This window comes from Jaculus jaculus, chromosome 1 (genome assembly GCF_020740685.1).
Source record: "Jaculus jaculus isolate mJacJac1 chromosome 1, mJacJac1.mat.Y.cur, whole genome shotgun sequence".
NCBI classification, from domain to species: Eukaryota; Metazoa; Chordata; class Mammalia; order Rodentia; family Dipodidae; genus Jaculus; species Jaculus jaculus.
The window spans coordinates 223,687,554-223,705,385 of NC_059102.1; the positions used below are offsets into that span (position 1 = coordinate 223,687,554).

At 50.8% G+C, this 17,832-nt stretch overlaps 1 protein-coding gene across 1 annotated transcript in view; it reads left to right on the forward strand.

Annotated features, from left to right (window-relative positions):
• Positions 1-238: 238 nt before the first annotated feature.
• Ell (elongation factor for RNA polymerase II) overlaps positions 239-17,832 on the forward strand; it is a 61,929-nt gene continuing 44,335 nt past the window's right edge. The window contains exon 1 of the mRNA XM_004666019.2: positions 239-395. Coding sequence (XP_004666076.1) covers positions 261-395 — 135 coding nt within the window. The 5' untranslated portion in view covers positions 239-260. The remainder of the gene's footprint in view (positions 396-17,832) is intronic.

Here is a 17,832-nt window from a genome sequence, read left to right on the forward strand (position 1 = left end):
GCAGCTCGCCTCATGAATAATGCAGTAGGTTAGCGCGTCGCCTTGCCGCTAAGGCGGGCCTCTTGAACGTTCGGGGCGTGGCCAGCGTGGCAACAGGCGGGTGAGCGGTTCGTCAGTGCCGAGCGTCTTCATTGCGCATTGAGGGCGTGGCCAGATGCGCCTCATGAATAATACAGCACGTCAGCGGGCGGCGGGGCGGGGCCTTCCTGGCGCGCCGGCGCAAGACCGACTAGGGGAGGCGGGGGAACGATGGTCGCAAGATGGCGGCGCTGAAGGAGGCTCGGAGCTACGGGCTGTCGTGCGGGCGCGTGAGCGACGGCAGTAGGGTGTCGGTGTTCCACGTGAAGCTCACCGACAGTGCCCTGAAGGCTTTCGAGAGCTATCGTGCCAACCAGGTGAGCAGCGTGTCGTTCCGGGCCGCGTCCGGCCTCGCGTGCCTCGGGCCGCGGTGCTCTGGGTTCCGCGGTCCTCGTCAGTCCCGGGAGTTGACACTGGCGGGTGGCAGGGATCGCGACACGGGGGCTTCTGGCCCTGGGCGTTCCTATCGTGTCTGTCTTCCAGGGAAACAGTTTTCCTGCTCCCAGGCCTGAGGGCGAGACGGGCCACCGCCTTGGGGACACCTGTGGGGTCCATTTGGGGGGGGATTGCTGTGTCTGTTCCTGGAGGTCGTGCTGACACTTCCCAGTATCATACCTCCGGGTCAAAACACTCTTCCGATCTTTTCTAGAAGTCTCGCTATGTAGTCCAAGCTTGCCCGGAACTCGTGGCTATTCTCCTGCCTCAGCTTCTCGAGTAGTGTGTGCTGGGATGACAGGTGTGTGACACCTTGCTGGGTTTGGACCCAGTGTTGATTCTTGGAAGGCCATAGAGTAGGCAGAAACTGACAGCTTTTCCCTAGATCCTCCCACTGCAGGTGATCCTGTCTTCCTGTAGCTGTGTGGTGATGTTTTCTTGAAAGGGATTTGTTGGGGAGGGCATGTTGGCTATGGTGATTGAACACAGGCTGTGGCCGCCACACCTGGTCAGTGACGCTCACATTTCTCAGCCGATGTGGGCCATTCTGGGAAGTTTGAGGCTTTTCGGTTCCGTCGCCCGGCTGGGGATGGGGACACTCCTGAGTCCTTTATCTGGACACCTGGGTGCAATCACAAACTGGCATCTTCCCCTTTCTGCATGTGTCATGGCACTGTCCATCTGCTGGGACAGAAATTGCTAGTCCTTAGAGAGCAGGACTTGTGGTTTGAGAGTGTTATACCTTCTTTCCCAGAAAGTCTGGCCTTCATCTTTATGATAAAGTGCCTGGAGTATGGGGTCCGACCCAGGCTAGAAGATGTGTGTTTGTATCTGTAGGGGCGGGGCTGAGTGAGGGGAGGCGGGGGTTGAGAGAGTAAGGAGGAAGGAATGTGGCTTTCTTCCTGCTGAGGGCCATGAGCTCAGCTGGGAATTTCTTTCCCTGGATTCGCATTCCCCGGAGCCCACCCCTCCCTCGCGTTGTCCCACTTTTTTGGGCCACTTCCTGCCTGCCCTGAGTCTCAGCTTTCCCCTTTTTGGGAAGCGTCCTCGTCCTTCTTGCCTTGTCTTAAAGGTTCCCCAAGATGAGGCTTAAAGCGCCCCTGCAGGTGAGGAGGAGGAGTTGTGGCTGCCCGGTGACCAGCCAAGCCACTCTTCCTGGTGGCATTCCAACCCCCCTCCCCCCGCCCATTCTGACTCGTCCCTATGGAAGGCGGCTTTCCCAGAAACAGCTGAGACTAAGGTGTGACTCATGTCAGGTAGACTTGGTACCTGGTGGCTTCTCTTCAGCACTCTGTGCCATCCTATTTTAAACTATTTTTAAGACCGGTGTGGGTTACATCCCTACTCAGCCTGGGTTGCTCTTGTGTGCTGCTCGTGTGTTCCCTCAGGAGCCCAGCTGTGTGTGGCTGCCTACTTGACAACTGGCCAGAAGGGCTCCCTCAAAGAAAGAACTTGAGCCAGCCCCCCAGTGTGACCAACTGGGTTCAAATCTGGGGCAGCCCAATCTTGTGTTTATCCAGAAGGCTGACAGAGCATTGAAGTGGCCTGGCAACTGTCACATTGAATCTGTTGTTGGCATAGTAAACCCAGGCAGGCCTCAAACTACCCACTTTCCTGTCTCAGCCTCTCTTGTGCTGGGATGGTAGGTGCTACCAGCGTTCCTGGCTTCATAGTTAATCTTACCCTTGGACAGTTTGGGGAATTACGACTAGAGTATCTTTGTGTCATCAATTTCAGGATGTGTCTTGATTTACCCTGATTTGGGTGGTGGGCATGAGGAAATAGTGTGTGGGTTGTGGCAGCACTGTCAATCAGGTCGGGCATTTCTGCTCTCTGGGCTGTGGCTTGATTTTACTTTTGTTTCTTTTTTTAACCACTGAGCTTTATTCCTAGTCCTCAGTTTTACTTTGTTTTATGTAGCCCAGGTTGGCCTCAAACTCTAGATCCTCTTTCTTCTGCCTTGTGCATGCTGGGATGCCAGATGCACAGCATTGCACCTGACTTTTATTTTTTGTTTTATCTGTGGAGGCTTTTCCAGGGCTGGAAAGGAGCTTCCTGTTGAACGACACCAAGTCTCTGTGCAGGGCTGTCAGATGTGTGTGCACTGGCTCAGTGGCCATGCTAGGTTTTGGTGCAGTAATACCTGCAGCTTCTACTCACATTCATCTTGGCTTTGCGGTTTCTGTTTGAAAATGCCAACTTGTATCTGGGCTTGGTCTGGTGCTGCACCCCTTTCATCCCACAACTTAGGTGCTGAGACAGGAGAATCCTGAGTTTGAGGCCAGCATGGACTGCAGAGCAAGGCCCTGTCTCAAAAGAACAACTAAACTGGGTTTGGGCTGTAGTTCAATGGGTAGTGTGCTTGTCAAGCATTAGCAAAGCCCTGGGTTTGATCCCTAGCACGGCATAAAGTGGGTGTGGTAGTGCACACTTGTCACCCTAGAATTCTTGAGGTGGAGGCAGGATCAGAAGTTCAAGGAAAGCCTGCGCTACATGAGACCCCCATCTCCAAACAAATTCCCAACACTTCTAAGCTAATGGTTTGAACTCATGGCTATCCTACCTTTGCCTCCCAAGTGCTAGGTGTGCACCATCACACCCAGCTCATCTATACTTTTTGGTTCTGGTGGGTGGTTCATTGACACACTTTTTTTTTTTTCTTTTTTGGGTTTTCTAGATAGGGTCTCACTCTGGCACAGGCTGACCTGGAATTCACTATGTACTCTCAGGGTGGCCTCGAACTCACAGCAATCCTCCTACCTCTGCCTCCCAAGGGCTGGGATTAAAGGTGTGCACCACCACACCCTGCTTTTTTTTTTTTTTAATTTAAAATTTTTTGTTTATTTGAGAGTGACAGAGAAAGAGGGAGAATGGGAACATCAGGGCCTCCAGCCATTGCAAAGGTACTCCAGATGCATGTGCCACCTTGTGCATCTGGCTTATGTGGGTACTGAGGAATTGAGCCTCAAACCAGGGTCTGTAGGCTTCACAGGCAAGTGCTTAACTGCTAAGCCATCTCTCCAGCCCATCACTGACACTTTTTGGTCTTGCGGGTCACTTCTAGGAGAGAAAAGAGGAACACAACTCATTCTCCCAGGACAGAGCCCACCACCTCCTGGATTGCAGTTTGTCATTGTTGAGTTAGGAGGGGATCTGTAGTGACATGCCCTTTCCACATCCTTGGTGGAGAAGGGCAGAGTAGTTGGGCAAAATTGAGGGTTCAGGCAAGGTCCTATGAGCCCAGGGGATCAGAGCCTCTGTCTAGCTGGGCAGGGTGGTCACATGCCTTACCCCTCCACCTTCTAGTTCTGCACATCCCAGGCCTGATGCTCAGCTGACCTGGGGTGGCACCCCTAGAACTGGAGAGAAGGATCTAGAGCTGTGTCTCAGTTGGAGAGCCCTGCCAGTACAGGGCCAGTCCTTCGGGACTGGGCCCCACAGGCACCACCAGATGGGCTTCTTGTATTATGGGCAATAGAATCTTTGGGTGAGGAGAGGCCACAGAGATGGGCAAGACAGACTCTCCAGGGGTGGTGTTAGGAGGGAGGTAAAGTAGGTGGCATGACGGTGAGGGATCTGCTGGGCTGCCTGCTGCTAGGAGGGGCCTGGAGCCAAAATGGAAGCCCAGGCTTCCCAAGCACTGCAGGACAGTGCTCAGTTGGGAGGCTTCAAGCAGGCTTCAGAGTTCAGATCTGTGCTGTGGGTGGCAGTAGGAGTCCCAGTTCATCATGAACCCTCCTCAGGCTCTTCTCTCCCAGGTGGGTGCTGCCTCTTGGTCCTAAGCACCCTGTGTTTTCTGTCCTTCCTTAGAAGTCTCCCATGAATGTTTTCCGTGTGCCCAGCATTCCTGAAGCCTGAATGGAGGTGGCTTGTGGGTCTCCTTCATGAGGGCATGGCATCGTCCTCTGTCCAGCTGCCCTTCAGTGCCCATGCCATATTCTTGTTTGAGGCTGGGGTGGGAACTTGGGCACAAGGACACAAGTCTGAAAGGGAGACTCCTTATAAGCTTCACTACCAGTAACACATTTAGTGTTCCAGATCCCCATACATTAGTGACATAGGTGACCCTTGCAGGTTCTTCTTGTCACTGGTGCATCTGCTTTGTGCCCCATCCTCACAGTAAGCTACAAGGTGACAGAGGACCATCTTTATCTGGTAGCACCCCCTTGCCTGCCCCTTGTGCTGTCTTCCTATCACTTTACTGGCCCTTAGGGAAGTGTTGCCCATACTCCAGGTAAGGACACCAACAGTGGCTCTGGAGGCTGAGTCACCTCCTAGGACCTCCCAGGGGAGGTAGCCAAGAAGCCGAGCATTTCCCAGCCCAGCTGCAGCTGCTGCCTCAGAAGGACTGTATCCTGGCTGGCTGGGCTGGGTGGAGGAGGCTGGCATGGACATTAGGATTATGGTGGCCTTGTGTCTCTGGTTTGACAGGATGTGGATTCTGCTGTATGCGTGTGGTAAGGTGGGTGCTGGTGGTTCTGGGGATGAGTCCCACTCCCTGAAGGCCCATGACAGAGCCAGTCTGCAGCCGCCAGCTGATGTCTGTACATTGGTGGGTAAGGGTATATATGCCATGGGTGTTGGGGACTAGCCCTTCCCTGGCCATTGTGACCCTTGACCATGCTTCCGGCTGCCTGGCAATGCCACAGTGATGGTGTATAAACAGCAGGCAGATTGTGGAACCCACCCCTCTGTTGACTCATCACAGGTCAGAGTTCATCTTCCTCCAAGCAGTTTTGACATCACACTAGGATTGTGACATCCCTGCCAGGAACCAGCCAGCATACAAACAAGACTGCTCTTCCCTCTGCTCTACCTAGCCCTGAGCTGCAAACCAAACCTGTAGGAGAGCACTGGTGGGTGGCAGGATCATGTTGCCCTGTGACCTGTACAGGAGGTCAGGCCCCTAGTCTGAGGAAGGGAGCCTTCCTCATCTGCCCTGCAGGGTAGGAGAATGCTGACTGCTTAGCTGCACTGGGAGGATCTGTGCTCTCTCCCCTCTCTCAAAGATAGGATTTCTTTCTTTTTATTTTTTCGCTTTGTTTATTTATTTTATTTATTTGAGAGAGAGGCACATAGAGAGAAAATTGGCATGCCAGGGCCTTCAGCCTCTGAACAAACTCCAGAAGCATGCACCACCTTGTATGTCTGGCTTATGTAGGTCCTGGTGAATTGAACCTGGGTCCTTTGGCTTTTCAGGCAAGCACCTTAATCTCTCAGCCATCCCTCTAGCCCAAAGATAGAGTTTCATGTAGCTTGGAATGGCCTTGAACTTCCAGGTACTGAGTGTGACCCTGCACTCTTTGCCTCCACCTCCCAAGTGTCAGGCTCCATTGTGCCTGTTTTTCTCATTTTGTGTTGAGACAGGATCTGGCTTTATGGCCTAGGTTTTCCTGAACCTATGATCCTCCTGTCTCTGCCTTCGGAGTGCTGGAACTGTCAGCCTGTGCCACTGTGCCTGTTGCTTTACCCTTCTTCTTGAAACAGTGGCTTTTCCAGGAAATTGAGTTTCCTGCTATGGACCTCGTGGTCCTCCCACATCCGGGAGTGACTTCAGGTCCTGGCCAGGCTCAGTCACATTAGGCTGGCATGGTTTCCCTGCAGATAAGGTTATATGGGGAAGGTCTTTAGAAGTGCCTCCTGCCCTCAACCTCTCTGAAATGTCCCCAAGGTCCAGATGGGGTGGGGGGTTCGGCCAAAGTTGCATCCACCTCTGGTTGCTCCGTTTTTCCAGGAGATTAGTGTTGGGGCACATTTGGTCTCAGATCTCCCTGCTCCTCCGTTCTGTCCCAGCATCTGTAGGGAAGGTTCTCTGTGGTCTCTGTGATAGCATCATGTACCTGCTATCTCCTAGCTTCACAGAATCTGTAAGGACACTTGTAGCTGACTGTGGCCATGTAGTCTTTCTGGTGTCAATCTCTGAGTTGATACAAGCTGATTAAATTGTGGCTGGCCCTGGAGCCCAGCAGTCAGCCCTGTCTTTGTAGATAAAGGTCTTTTTGTTTTGTTTTGTTTTTGAGGTATGGGCTCACTCTAGCTCAGGCTGACCTGGAATTCACTATGTAGTCTCAGGGTGGCCTTGAACTCACAGCAATACTCTCACCTCTGCCTCCCAAGTGCTGGGATTAAAGGTGTGCACCACCATGCCTGACCTTAGATAAAGTTTTATCAGGACACTTGATGCCTGTGTGGGAAGGCTGCAAAGCTGGGAGCACTGGCTCTAGCCTTGCAGGGAAAGTCAGCTGTCTGTGTTCTTGAGTCCTTGGGCCAGCCAGGTCCACACTGAGGCTAGGAGCCTCCTGGTTCTAGCATCTTCATTTCACTAGTAGGCACCTGGAGGGTGACATCCAATTACATTATGTGGTCTGCACAGGTGAGTGACATCAACCTTTCTCAAGGACAGAGATAAGCCTGGGCAGCTTCCTTTATAGCTGTGACCTTTGCCATTTTAAAGTGGACAGCCCTGTGTATCCTGAACAGGAGGGCCAGCACCTTTCTTGCTGTGATAGAAGAGGAGCAGTGTGATGTGGAGGCCTTCTGGGCTCTTCTCTTGTAACAGAGTCCTGCTAGGGGTTCCCTTGCTGTGACCTGTGCATTCTGGGTCTGGCTGTCAATGGACAGTGACTATAATTCTCTGGTCCTGTGGAGCTGGAGCTGCAAGTCAAGATTCAGTGGTTTGCATGGTTAGGAGGGAGCTGCCCTCCTCAGGACCAGACAGCCATGTCAGGGCTTTCAACTCCAATGGCCCCTGTACATGGTGTTGGGTAGACATTGTTCTTCCTCGGGAGTGGGCTCACCCTATGCTAGGGGCTTTGGAGAACCTTCCAGAGCCTTCTCAGCTCAGGACAAGTGCTATATGTCATGATATTTGAGTCCCTGGTAGGAGTGTGGCTCATGTTGCCTGGTGGCCTCCTTATCATCTCTAGTTGTCCCTGTAATGGTGTAAAGGTGGGTGTGGCTAGCTAAGGGACCTTGCATAGAGCCATCTGAGGGCAGGGGCATGTCGCAGTGAGAATAGTGTGTTCTCTGCCCCTGTGGCACTATTTTTGGAGTTGGCACTAAGTGCTGGCCTCTTGTTCCAGGGAAATGTGCTTGGATTCCAAAGCCTCTGATGAATGGGAAGGGACACCAGCCCAGCTCAGGCAGCTGGCTGAAGAGGGTCCCATTGGGCAAGGGCCTGTGTGCAAACTCCATGAACTGAGGCTGTCCTGTTCCAGCTCCTTGCAGACAGGACACAGAACTGTGTTGAAGATTTTGAGGTGGCACCTGTTCTTCTCTGCTGTCCCTCCTGTCTCAACACCTCTGGAGCAAAGTGCCCCATTGTTTCTGAGCAGGTGTTCATAGCCCCTGCAGGGCATGGAGACTTGGCTGCTGTCCTTTGGTGAGGTGGCTGACCTGGGACTTAGCTGTGGATCTGAGGATACTTGTCCTGTGACGCCTGGTGCTCTTGTCATCTGCCTTCTCAACCATACTTGATATGTGAGCGCATCAAGGCTTAAGCACTCTAAGGTGACAGGAATGACCAGTGAGGACTTTTGGGCAGTGCCCAACTAGGCTCAGCTGTTGAAGGGTAGACCCTCGAGTGCTATGGGCATAGCCATCCCTGTGCCATATTCCTTGGGTTGAGTCAGGTGTGGCTGGTGTTTCAGGTGGAGGTGGAAAAGAGCCTGAGGGCATTGCAGGCAGGTGACCAGAGATGCCTGCCCAGGGCTGGCTCCCCACCTACCTGAAGGCATGGCCCAGCTCCAGAACAGCAGCCTGGCACACTACTAGCAGAAGCTGTTCACTCCCCACGGCCTCTCTAGTGTCCAGGCTGAGGCTGGGATGAGGGCCAGGCCCCCTCATTCCTTTCTCTGCAGTCAAAAGTCAGCCAAACACAGCTGTGGGGTCTGTGAGTATTACAAGGCCTGTCTATTGGGTGTGTTACTGGTAGGATCTCGTGGAGGGTGTACTAGAGCACGATTTTCTCATAAGAGGTCTTGGACATAGCTCACCTGTCACTACAACAGGGAGAGGTATATTTTTCCTTGTGACTTACTCACACTGATCTGCCCCATGGGTAGTGCCAGCCTCTGTTCAGGGTTGACTGTGCCCAGTGATAAATGTGTATTCTGGTTCTGAACCAGCCCCTCTCCAGCTGAGATGGATGCTTTGGGCAGGAGGTGGACAGTAAGGGATGTGTGCTGAGGACTTGGTAACCCTGAGTTCGTGATTGCAGTGCTGCACGCTGTCAGCACACTCACTCTATGGCCCACAGCCCCTGTGTCCAGAGGTTGCTCCTCGTTGCAGCAGCCCTCCTGCCCAGCCCTGATCCCTCTGTGCCAACTCAGGCACTTGGGCACAAGTAGGCAGGCTTGAGAGGCTGAAATGATACATTGTGTGCACAACAAAGATGGTACAGGCGTCACACTGCTCATTTGGACTGCCTGTGGAAGGATCTCCTGAACTGCAGGGGAGTGGTGCTGTGGGCAGGAGCGGGAGCCGCCAGCCACAGGGCTGTTGGCTTGTAGACCCAGGTCAGAATGGCATTGCGTTTAGTGGGGGCCATGTCTCTGATCTTGCTAGGCTCCCAGCTGTGACCTCCACAGCCTGGCACTGTAAGAGACAGCCTCTGCTCCCATCTAGCCTGCGTGCTGGAGGCTTCCCAGAGGAGGCATCATCGGGACCTGTAGTGCTGCCATCCCAGCACAGAGGGAGTGGCTAGTTTGATAGGGGACTGGCTGCCCAGCATCCTGTCACTTTGTGGCCATCTCTTTGTGTGGCCCAGACATGCTGTGAGGTTTGGAATCACATGTGGTGGCTTATTGTCCCCATAGACAGTGTATTGTGTCTGCACTGTCCAACTTGGGCTTCCCGGGCCACTTCTGGCCACATCTCCCACCACACTGTGTGCAGTCTGACTTGGCCACTGCGCCAGCGCTGCCAGGTGCCTTTACAAAAGAGCTGCACTGCCCCCTTGTCACGGGCTAATGGCTTTCACCTGCCAGGGGCCACACTTGCTTCCCACTGTCCAGCACTGCCTGGAAGGCCAGAGCCACAGTCCCTACCCTGACTGCTCACTTCTTGAATTGGGCACCAGCAGTTCTAGCACTTTCTGTTCTTTTGGGGGTGCTCGAGCCATGTGTGTGCCAGGCAAGCCTACTACTGCTGAGGCACTCTCACCTGGTACTTAATCTTTCTTGGGGTATGGAGGGAGTGCAGACAGGGTCTCACTCTAGCCCAGGCTGACTTGGAGCTCACTAGCCTCATAATTATGGTGCTCTTCCTGCCTTAGTTTCCCACCCAAGTGCCTGACTGCTGGGTTGCCTTTTTACCAATAAAATAAAACCAGCCACTAATGCCACCTTATTAAGCAGATGACAGCTGCTCTGAAAGAGGTTCTGCCCAGGAGCTATGGTCCTCTGCAGGTCCCACATAGTGTTCCTGTGTTGGCACCCCACTCCTGTGACTGACTGTGGTGGGCAAGCTGTCCATGGAGCCCTCACACTTCGGGTCTGAGGCCATTGCTTAGCTCTGGCCAGGTCTGACCAGTGGCCCAGATTCTCTCACAGGGTGGTAAGGTCTGCACCTTTATCCAGATTGTAGTGAAGGAAAGTCCTTAGGGTCCTGGACAGATCTACATTGGTCTGGCACCTATAAAGTGACAGGTGGCAGTTGTTGCTGGGCCCTCTCCTTTTTCCTTTTGATCTTGGAAAGGCCCCAGTTTTGGGTGCTCAGTTGGGGATATTTAACCATTGTCACATGTTGGCTCCTACTTTGGCTGCTTGTGGGTTTTTCCATGGTCAGGGTGGAGGTTCCCTATTGGAAGAAGCCACTCCAGGAAACTCAGCTCTGGGTCCTGGTGATCCCATCTGCAACACCACCCAGCACTGTGCACACAGGCTGTCCCCTCACTGTGTCCATGGCCCTCAGGACAGAGTGTTTGCAAGAGGGCTGGCCACACTGTAGGCTATTGGAGTGGGCTTCCTTTGGCTCAGTGTTGAAGTCAGGTTCTCATTGCTGGCTGAAAACACCTGACCAAGAACAGCTTGTAGGAGTAAAGGATTTATTTAGGTGTATAGACTCGAGGGGAAGCTCCATCATGGCAGGGGAAAATGATGGCATGAGCAGAGGGTGGACATCACCTCCTGGCCAACATCAAGTGGACAACAGCACCAGGAGAGTGTGCCAAACACTGCCAAGGGGAAGCTACTTATAATACTCAAAAACCCACCCCCAACAAGACACTGCCTTCAGGAGTTTCTAATTGCAAAATTGCCACCATCTGGGGGCCTAGCATTGAGAACACATAAGTTTATGGGGGACACCTGGATCAAATCACCACATTCAGGGTCTCTCCAAGCTGAGAAGAGCTGTCTGCGTGCAAGTTGCAGGACCCTCCTGTCTGTCATTTGCCATTCCCATTGGGTCATTGGAAGGGCCTTCCTACTACCCCTGCCTGTTGTAGCTGCCCAATTTCTAAGTGGCAGTAGGCTGCAGTTTGTGGGCTGTTTTGTGTCTTCTGTATTTTGCCACTCTGTTGGCACATAATTGCTATTTCTTGCTGGGTGTCTGGCCTGCTGTGGACATCTCTGACTCAGGTAACCCCACGACTATACCTCCACTGCTGGCTGAATGACAGAGGGGCAGGTGTTCTGGAAAACCCACTGGGCTTGCTGTGATGAGCATCTTGCCCCTTTCTGCTGTGAGGTTTTTTCGGAGTTTGCCAGTTGGAGGCTCTCCCATACTCCTCGTGGGACCCATGAGGATTCTATGGGACACTGGCATCCACGTGTCCTCTTATCAGTTGTGATCAGGGCACTGGTATATGTATGGTCATACCAGTGTCTCTTGCCACTGGAAATGCCTGTTCAGCTTTGTATGGGTGCCTGGGGGATTAAGCCTGGGCTAGCAGGCTTTGTAAGTAAGCGCCTTTAACCACTGAACTATCTTCTCTACCCCCAAGCTGGTGTTTTTTTTTTTTTTTTTTTGAGACAGGGTCTCACTCTGTAGCCCATGCTATCCCAGAGCAAGCTCACCATGAAGTCCTATGGCATTCTTGAGGGCAAGCCCACTCTGTTGCCAACATGCAGTAGCATTCTGGGAGTAAGTTCCTAGAGCCTGTCCTGATGTCAGCCTGGTTTTCTGGAAGGAAGCTGACCCATTTCTGTGTGCTCAGTGTATACAATCTCAGACCAGCTGACAAGGGGCTGGTGGAGTTATGGCCTGTGTCCTAGTTGTGAGCTCTCTCATCTGGCTCATGGGGTTCATTTGAAGTCTAAGACAGGCACAGGCATTCTCAGGCCACACCCACTATGTGCCATACCTGCCACAGGACACACCCACACAGATGTCTTCCTAGATGGCTAGTCTTCAAGGTCATGGGGACAGTTTTGGGAAAGGCCATTGTGCTGGTTCTGTGGTCAGACAACTCCCCCTGGCTGCTCTTCCTTATCTATTGTGGCCTGTCTAATCAATAGTGTGCCCAGAGCCCCAACTTGTCCTTCCCTCAGCCATTGTCCCCTGAGGTCCCACTGTGACCTTGGCAGGAGAGCAGATACTCTGAGTGGTGGGGCCCTGGCTCCCACAGTCCCTGCAAGGCCAGCTACCATTTCACAGATGATAAAACTGTCCTGTGTCAAGGTCATGAAGCAGGATATATCAGAGCATCTGTGGGGTTGGCCTTGCCCCAGGTAATGTCACTTGTTTTGTTTGAAGATTTTAAAGAACATTCAGAAAAGCAGGAGCTGGAGGGAGTTGAGGTCCTGATTGTCAAGTGTCACAGAGGCTGTTGCATGTATTGTTAATGCAGCCTGGCAAGTTATGATGATAATATCCAGGGAGGTTAAGTAGCTCACCAAGGTCACACAGATGAGAAATGGTCAATCCCAAGTTGGGACCAAGCCTTTTGATCTCAGATCTTTGCCCAAGATGGAAGCTTGGCTTTGATCTCTCAGCTTCTGCTGAGCCCAATGTCTCCTGCACTTGAGCCCTTCTGCCATGGCTCTGCTGGGTGGTTGAGACAGAAGCTACATGTGAATATTTGCCTCTCTCTCAAATAAATAAAATATTTTTAGAATATTTATTTATTTATATGAGAGAGAAAAAAATGAATGGGGTGCACCAGAGCCTCCAACCACTGCAGACAGACTCCAGATGCATGTGCCACTTTGTGCATCTGACTTTTACGTGGCTACTGGAGAATCAAACCTGGGTCCTTAGGCTTTGCAGGAAAGTGCCTTAACTGATAAGCCATCTCTCCAGTACAATAAAATATTTATTAAAAAGAATTCACAGCACTTGGGAGGCAGAGGTAGGAGGATCACCATGAGTTCGAGGCCACCCTGAGAATAAAGAGTGAATTCAAAGTCAGTCTGGACTAGAGTGAAACCCTACTGAGAAAAACAAAAACAAACAAACAAGCAAAAAGAAAAAAAAGAATTAAGATTTTTTTTCCCGAGATAGGGTCTTACTTTAGCCAAGGCTGGCCTCAACCTCATGGTGATCCTCCTACCTCTGCCTCCTGAATGCTGGGATTAAAGGTGTGTGCCACCATGCCTGACTCTGAAGGTTTTTCTGAATTTTTAATTTTGTTATTTATTCATTTGAGAGAGTCTGATAGAGGAAAAGAATGGATGCACCAGGGTTTCTAGCCATTGCAAACGAACTCCAGACACAGGCACCACCATGTGCATCTGGCTTACATGGATACTGGGGAATTAGACCTGGGTCCTTTGGCTGCTCAGGATAGTGCCTTAACTGCTAAGCCATCTCTCCAGCCCTGAAGGTTGTTTTTTTAATGCAGTTTTTAAGTTTTTAAAATTTATTTATTTATTTATTTGAGAGAAGAGAGAGAATATGGGCATGCCAGGGCCACCTTGTGTACCTGGCTTATATGGGTCCAGGGTAGAGTCAAACCTGGGTCCCTTGGCTTTGTAGGCAAGTGTCTTAAGTACTAAGCCATCTATCTCTCCAGCCCCTAAAAGTAGTTTTTAATTATAGAGATTTTATTAGATTAAAAGAAGGAAAGAGGAGGAAGTACAGAGCTTCTGCCCATAAGAAGGTGGGAGGGTGAAGCCCCTTGAAAGCAGTTTTACTCTTATAGTCCCCCACCTGTGGCTGTGAGGAAACCTGCATGGATGCAGCATTGTCCCACCTCAAGGCTCTGGTTAGATACTTTCCTCATCACATGACAGAATACCTGACAGAGGCGTCTTAAAGGAGAGAATCCCAGGGGCATGGTGATGGCACACCTTTAATTCCAGCACTCTGGGAGGCAGAGATAGGAGGATCACCATGAGGTCGTGGTCATCCTGAGATGACACAGTGAATTCTAGGTCAGCTTGGGCTAAAGTGAGATTCTACCTCAAAAAAAAAAAAAAAAAAAAAAACCACAAAGGAGAGAACCCCCAATATATGTGCATACCCCTTGTCCAGGTACTCTAGAGGGAGGCAGGAACAGGAGGCTTGCCATGAGTCCCACCCTATCACGAGGCCATGTGTCAAACAACTCTAGCCAGCCTTCCTTCCTTCCTTCCTTCCTTCCTTCCTTCCTTCCTTCCTTCCTTCCTTCCTTCCTTCCTTTCTTCTTTCCTTCCTTTCTTTTGAGGTAGGGTCTCACTTTAGCTCAAGCTGACCTGGAATTCATCATTGTAGTCTCAGGGTGGCCTCAAACTCATGGTGATCCTCTAACCTTTGCCTCCCAAGTGCTGCGATTAAAGGTGAGCACCATCATACCTGCCTGGCTTTTTTTGTTGTTTTGTTTTTTGATTTTCAAGGTAGGGTCTCACTAGCCCATGCTGACGTGGAATTCACTATGTAGTCTCAGGGTGGCCTGAACTCACAGTGATGTTCCTACCTCTGTCTCCCAAGTGCTGGGATTAAAGGCGTGTACTACCATGCCCAGCTATTTTTTCTTTTTTGAAAAATATTTTATTGATTTGAGGGAGAGGCAGAGAGAGAGAATGGGTACACCAGAATGTAGCCACTACAAAATGAGCTCCACTTACGTGTGCCACTTTGTGATCAGGCTTTATGTGGTTACTGGGGAATTGACCTGAGTCCTCAGGCTTCACAGGCAAGCTCCTTAACTGTTAAGCCATTTCTCTAGCCCCTTTCTGTATTTCTTTACTACTCTTTGTGCACAAGTGCTTCTTGCACATCTCTGTGGCAGGAAGGCCTGCAGTGGATGGTCTGGGTGGTGGGAGCAGCAGGTCACTGCAGCCCAGCAGCAGATAGGGAGCAAAACTCAGGTGGAAAGTAAGTTGTCTTAGAACAAGGCCTGCCCCCAGTGACCCACTTTCCCCACTCAGCACGACCATCTAGGGGTACATGAGCTCATGAGGGCATTCACAACCAAACTGTAACATTCTATCCATGGTTCTAACTTCAGAGGTGCTGTTAGTCTCAATAGTTTAAACACTGTTCAGAAGTCCAGAGTCATGGGGCAAACTCACAACAGCAAGTCACCAGCTGAGCGTGATGGTGCACACCTGTCATCCCAGTAATGGAATGGATGCCAGAGGATCAAGAGTTCAAGGTCATCCTTGGCTACATAGTGCTAGGCTAACCTGGGCTACGTGAGATTCCCCCCCCCCATTTCCAAAAAAACAAGCCAACAAACAGAAAACAAAACAAAAGTTACCTACTTCTCACATACAATGGTTCAGAGTAAACTTTCGTGTCCCCAGAGGGAATTGGAACAGTGCAAAGAAAGAATGGACCAAAGCAAGGCCCAAACCCAGGAGAGTGACACCAAACTGCACAGCTCATGTCCATTCCTGTGGCCTCACTCACTCACTCCATGCCCGTAGCTGTCCTTTGTGGATGTCCCTTGGTCCTGTCATTTCCAAGATCCTGGGATCTCCATTACAACTTAAGCTTCATACCTCTCCAAATCTGTCTGCAGGGCCTTCTGTGCCACACATAGCCTGACCACATGGACTTTTCTGAAACCTTGGTGCTGCCTCCGGAGCCGGTTGTGCTGGTATCCTGCAGGCAGGCCTGGAATATGGCTGCAGTGGCCTCTGATGTCTGTGTATCTGAGCCAGGGGGAGCATTTCCCTAGGCAGCTGTTTGGAGAAAAGCAACCCCCAGGCCTGCTGCTTCACTCACACTTTGCAAAAAGAAATGTTTTTCAGATGGGTTTTCAGTTTTGTACCCAGGAACCTTTGTTGGATAGCATCTTGCCTTTAAGGCACCTTTCCTGTTATCAGGATCTAAAGTATGTGGCTCTTGGCTGGTGTGATGGCACACACCTTTAATCCCAGAACATGAGATTGAGAGTACATAGTGGATTCCAGGTCAACCTGAGCTAGAGTGAGACCCTACCTCGGGGGGGGGGGGGGTTGGGGGTGGAAAAAAAAGTATGTAGCAGCTATCTTTAATGGTGCTGATCTGTGTTTTTTTTTTTTGTTTTCAAGGTAGGGTTTCACTCTAGCCCTTGGTGACCTGGAACTCATTCTGTAGTCTCAGGCTGGCCTCAAACTCACAGTGATCCTCTTACCTCTGCCTTCTAAATGGTGGGATTAAGGGCATGCACCATCACACCTGCAATAGTCTGTTCCTTTAGAATTGAGCCCAGTCAGGTTCTCAGGACACGGACAGGATGCAGCCTGCTAGACTGTAACACAAGTAGCCCAAGCCCAGTTCCCCATGGAGTCCTCCTGCCCCCTTAATCCTTATGAAGTGGGCTTTCACCATGTACATTGTGGGGGTTCTGGTTTGCCCAGCTCCCCAGGACAACCTGCTGTCCACCTACAATACTCTAGCTCTAAACTCCTCCACACTCCCCACCTTCACAGGCTTAGAGCCCCAGAGCCAGGTTCTTCACCACCACTGCCTCCTGCCCTTGGTTTTCTGTACTGGTCGCTTCTGACAGTAAGCACCCTAAAGCGGGAGAGATGTGTCATGGCATTCAGCTCAGGGGATACATATAGTCCATCATAGCAAGCAAGACGTAGTGGTTGAAGTGGCATGGTGTGTGGTAGCAGGAACTCATGGCTGGTCACATGTGGCAGCAGGCAGGAAATAGCTCAGGCTGGAAGTGGGGCCAGGCTGTAGCCCTCAAGGCTGGTCCCTCAGCCACCTATTTCCTCCAGCTAGGTCCCACTTCCTACTGGCTACATCACCTGCCAGTACCACCAGCTGGAGTCCAACCATGTGAGCCTGTAGGGAACATTTTATACCCATAACAGACTCACACATGGTTTATTCTGTGGGTTTCAGCAAATCTGTGATGAGCTGAACCTGCTGCATAGTCATAGACACTTAACTGCCCTGAAGGTCCCCATGCTTGTCCCTTCACACACCCAGCACCCTGGAACAACTTTATCTTCTGCTGTTTTAAAATGGTCTTACTGTGAAGCTGGAACTTGCACCTTGCCTGCCTTAGCCCCTCTTCTGCTTCTGGGCTTACAGCTGTGCACACATGTGCAGCCCCTCTGATCTTTCCATCATCTCATGGCGCCGGCCTTCTCCAGACAGATGGAGTCAGATTCAGGCACCTGGTGGCCTGGTCAAACCCCTTTATTTAGCTCGAGTTTGTGGGATCATGGCTTTTCACAGCTTGCTGGCTAGCTCATTTCTTTTTCTTTTTCTTCTTCTTCTTCTTCTTTTTTTTTTTTTTTTGTAGTGCTGTGAATAGAACCCAGGGCCTCATGCATACTGTGCAAGCACTTTACCACATACTGAGCTCTCCTTTAGTTTTTATTTATTTTTATTTTTATTTTTTAATTTTTATTAACATTTTCCATGATTATAAAATATATCCCATGGTAATTCCCTCCCTAGTTTTTATTTTTTGATGCCAGGTCTTACTGTAGCCCAGGCTGACCTGGAATTCACTCTGTAGTCTCAGGCTGGCTTCAGATTTATAGCAATCTTTCTACCTCTGTCTCTCGAGTGCTGGGATTAAAGGTGTGTGCCACTACACTGTGGCTTTTTTTTTTTTTTTTCAGTCAAACCATTTTGTTAGACATGAAGTTGGGGAGGGGCTTGAAGATATCCATGGAGTCCCATATCCTTCACAGCACTGATCTCCATCTTCCCCTTGTCACTGAAAGCCTGGCTCATTTTTTTAATTGTTAAAATTTATTTGTGTGTGTGTGTGTGTGTGTGTGTATTTGTGTATATGTGCGAGTGCAGGTGTGTGTGTGTCATGATGCATCTGTGGAGGTCAGAGACAATTCTCAGATCTATACTTGCCATTCCACCTTATCTGAGGCTAGATTTCTTTCTATATTGCTTGGTGTTACCCTTGGCTGAGCTCACTGAGAAGTTCTGGGAGATTCTGTTTCTACCTTACACCTAGTGGGATTACAGAAGCCCACCATGATTTCC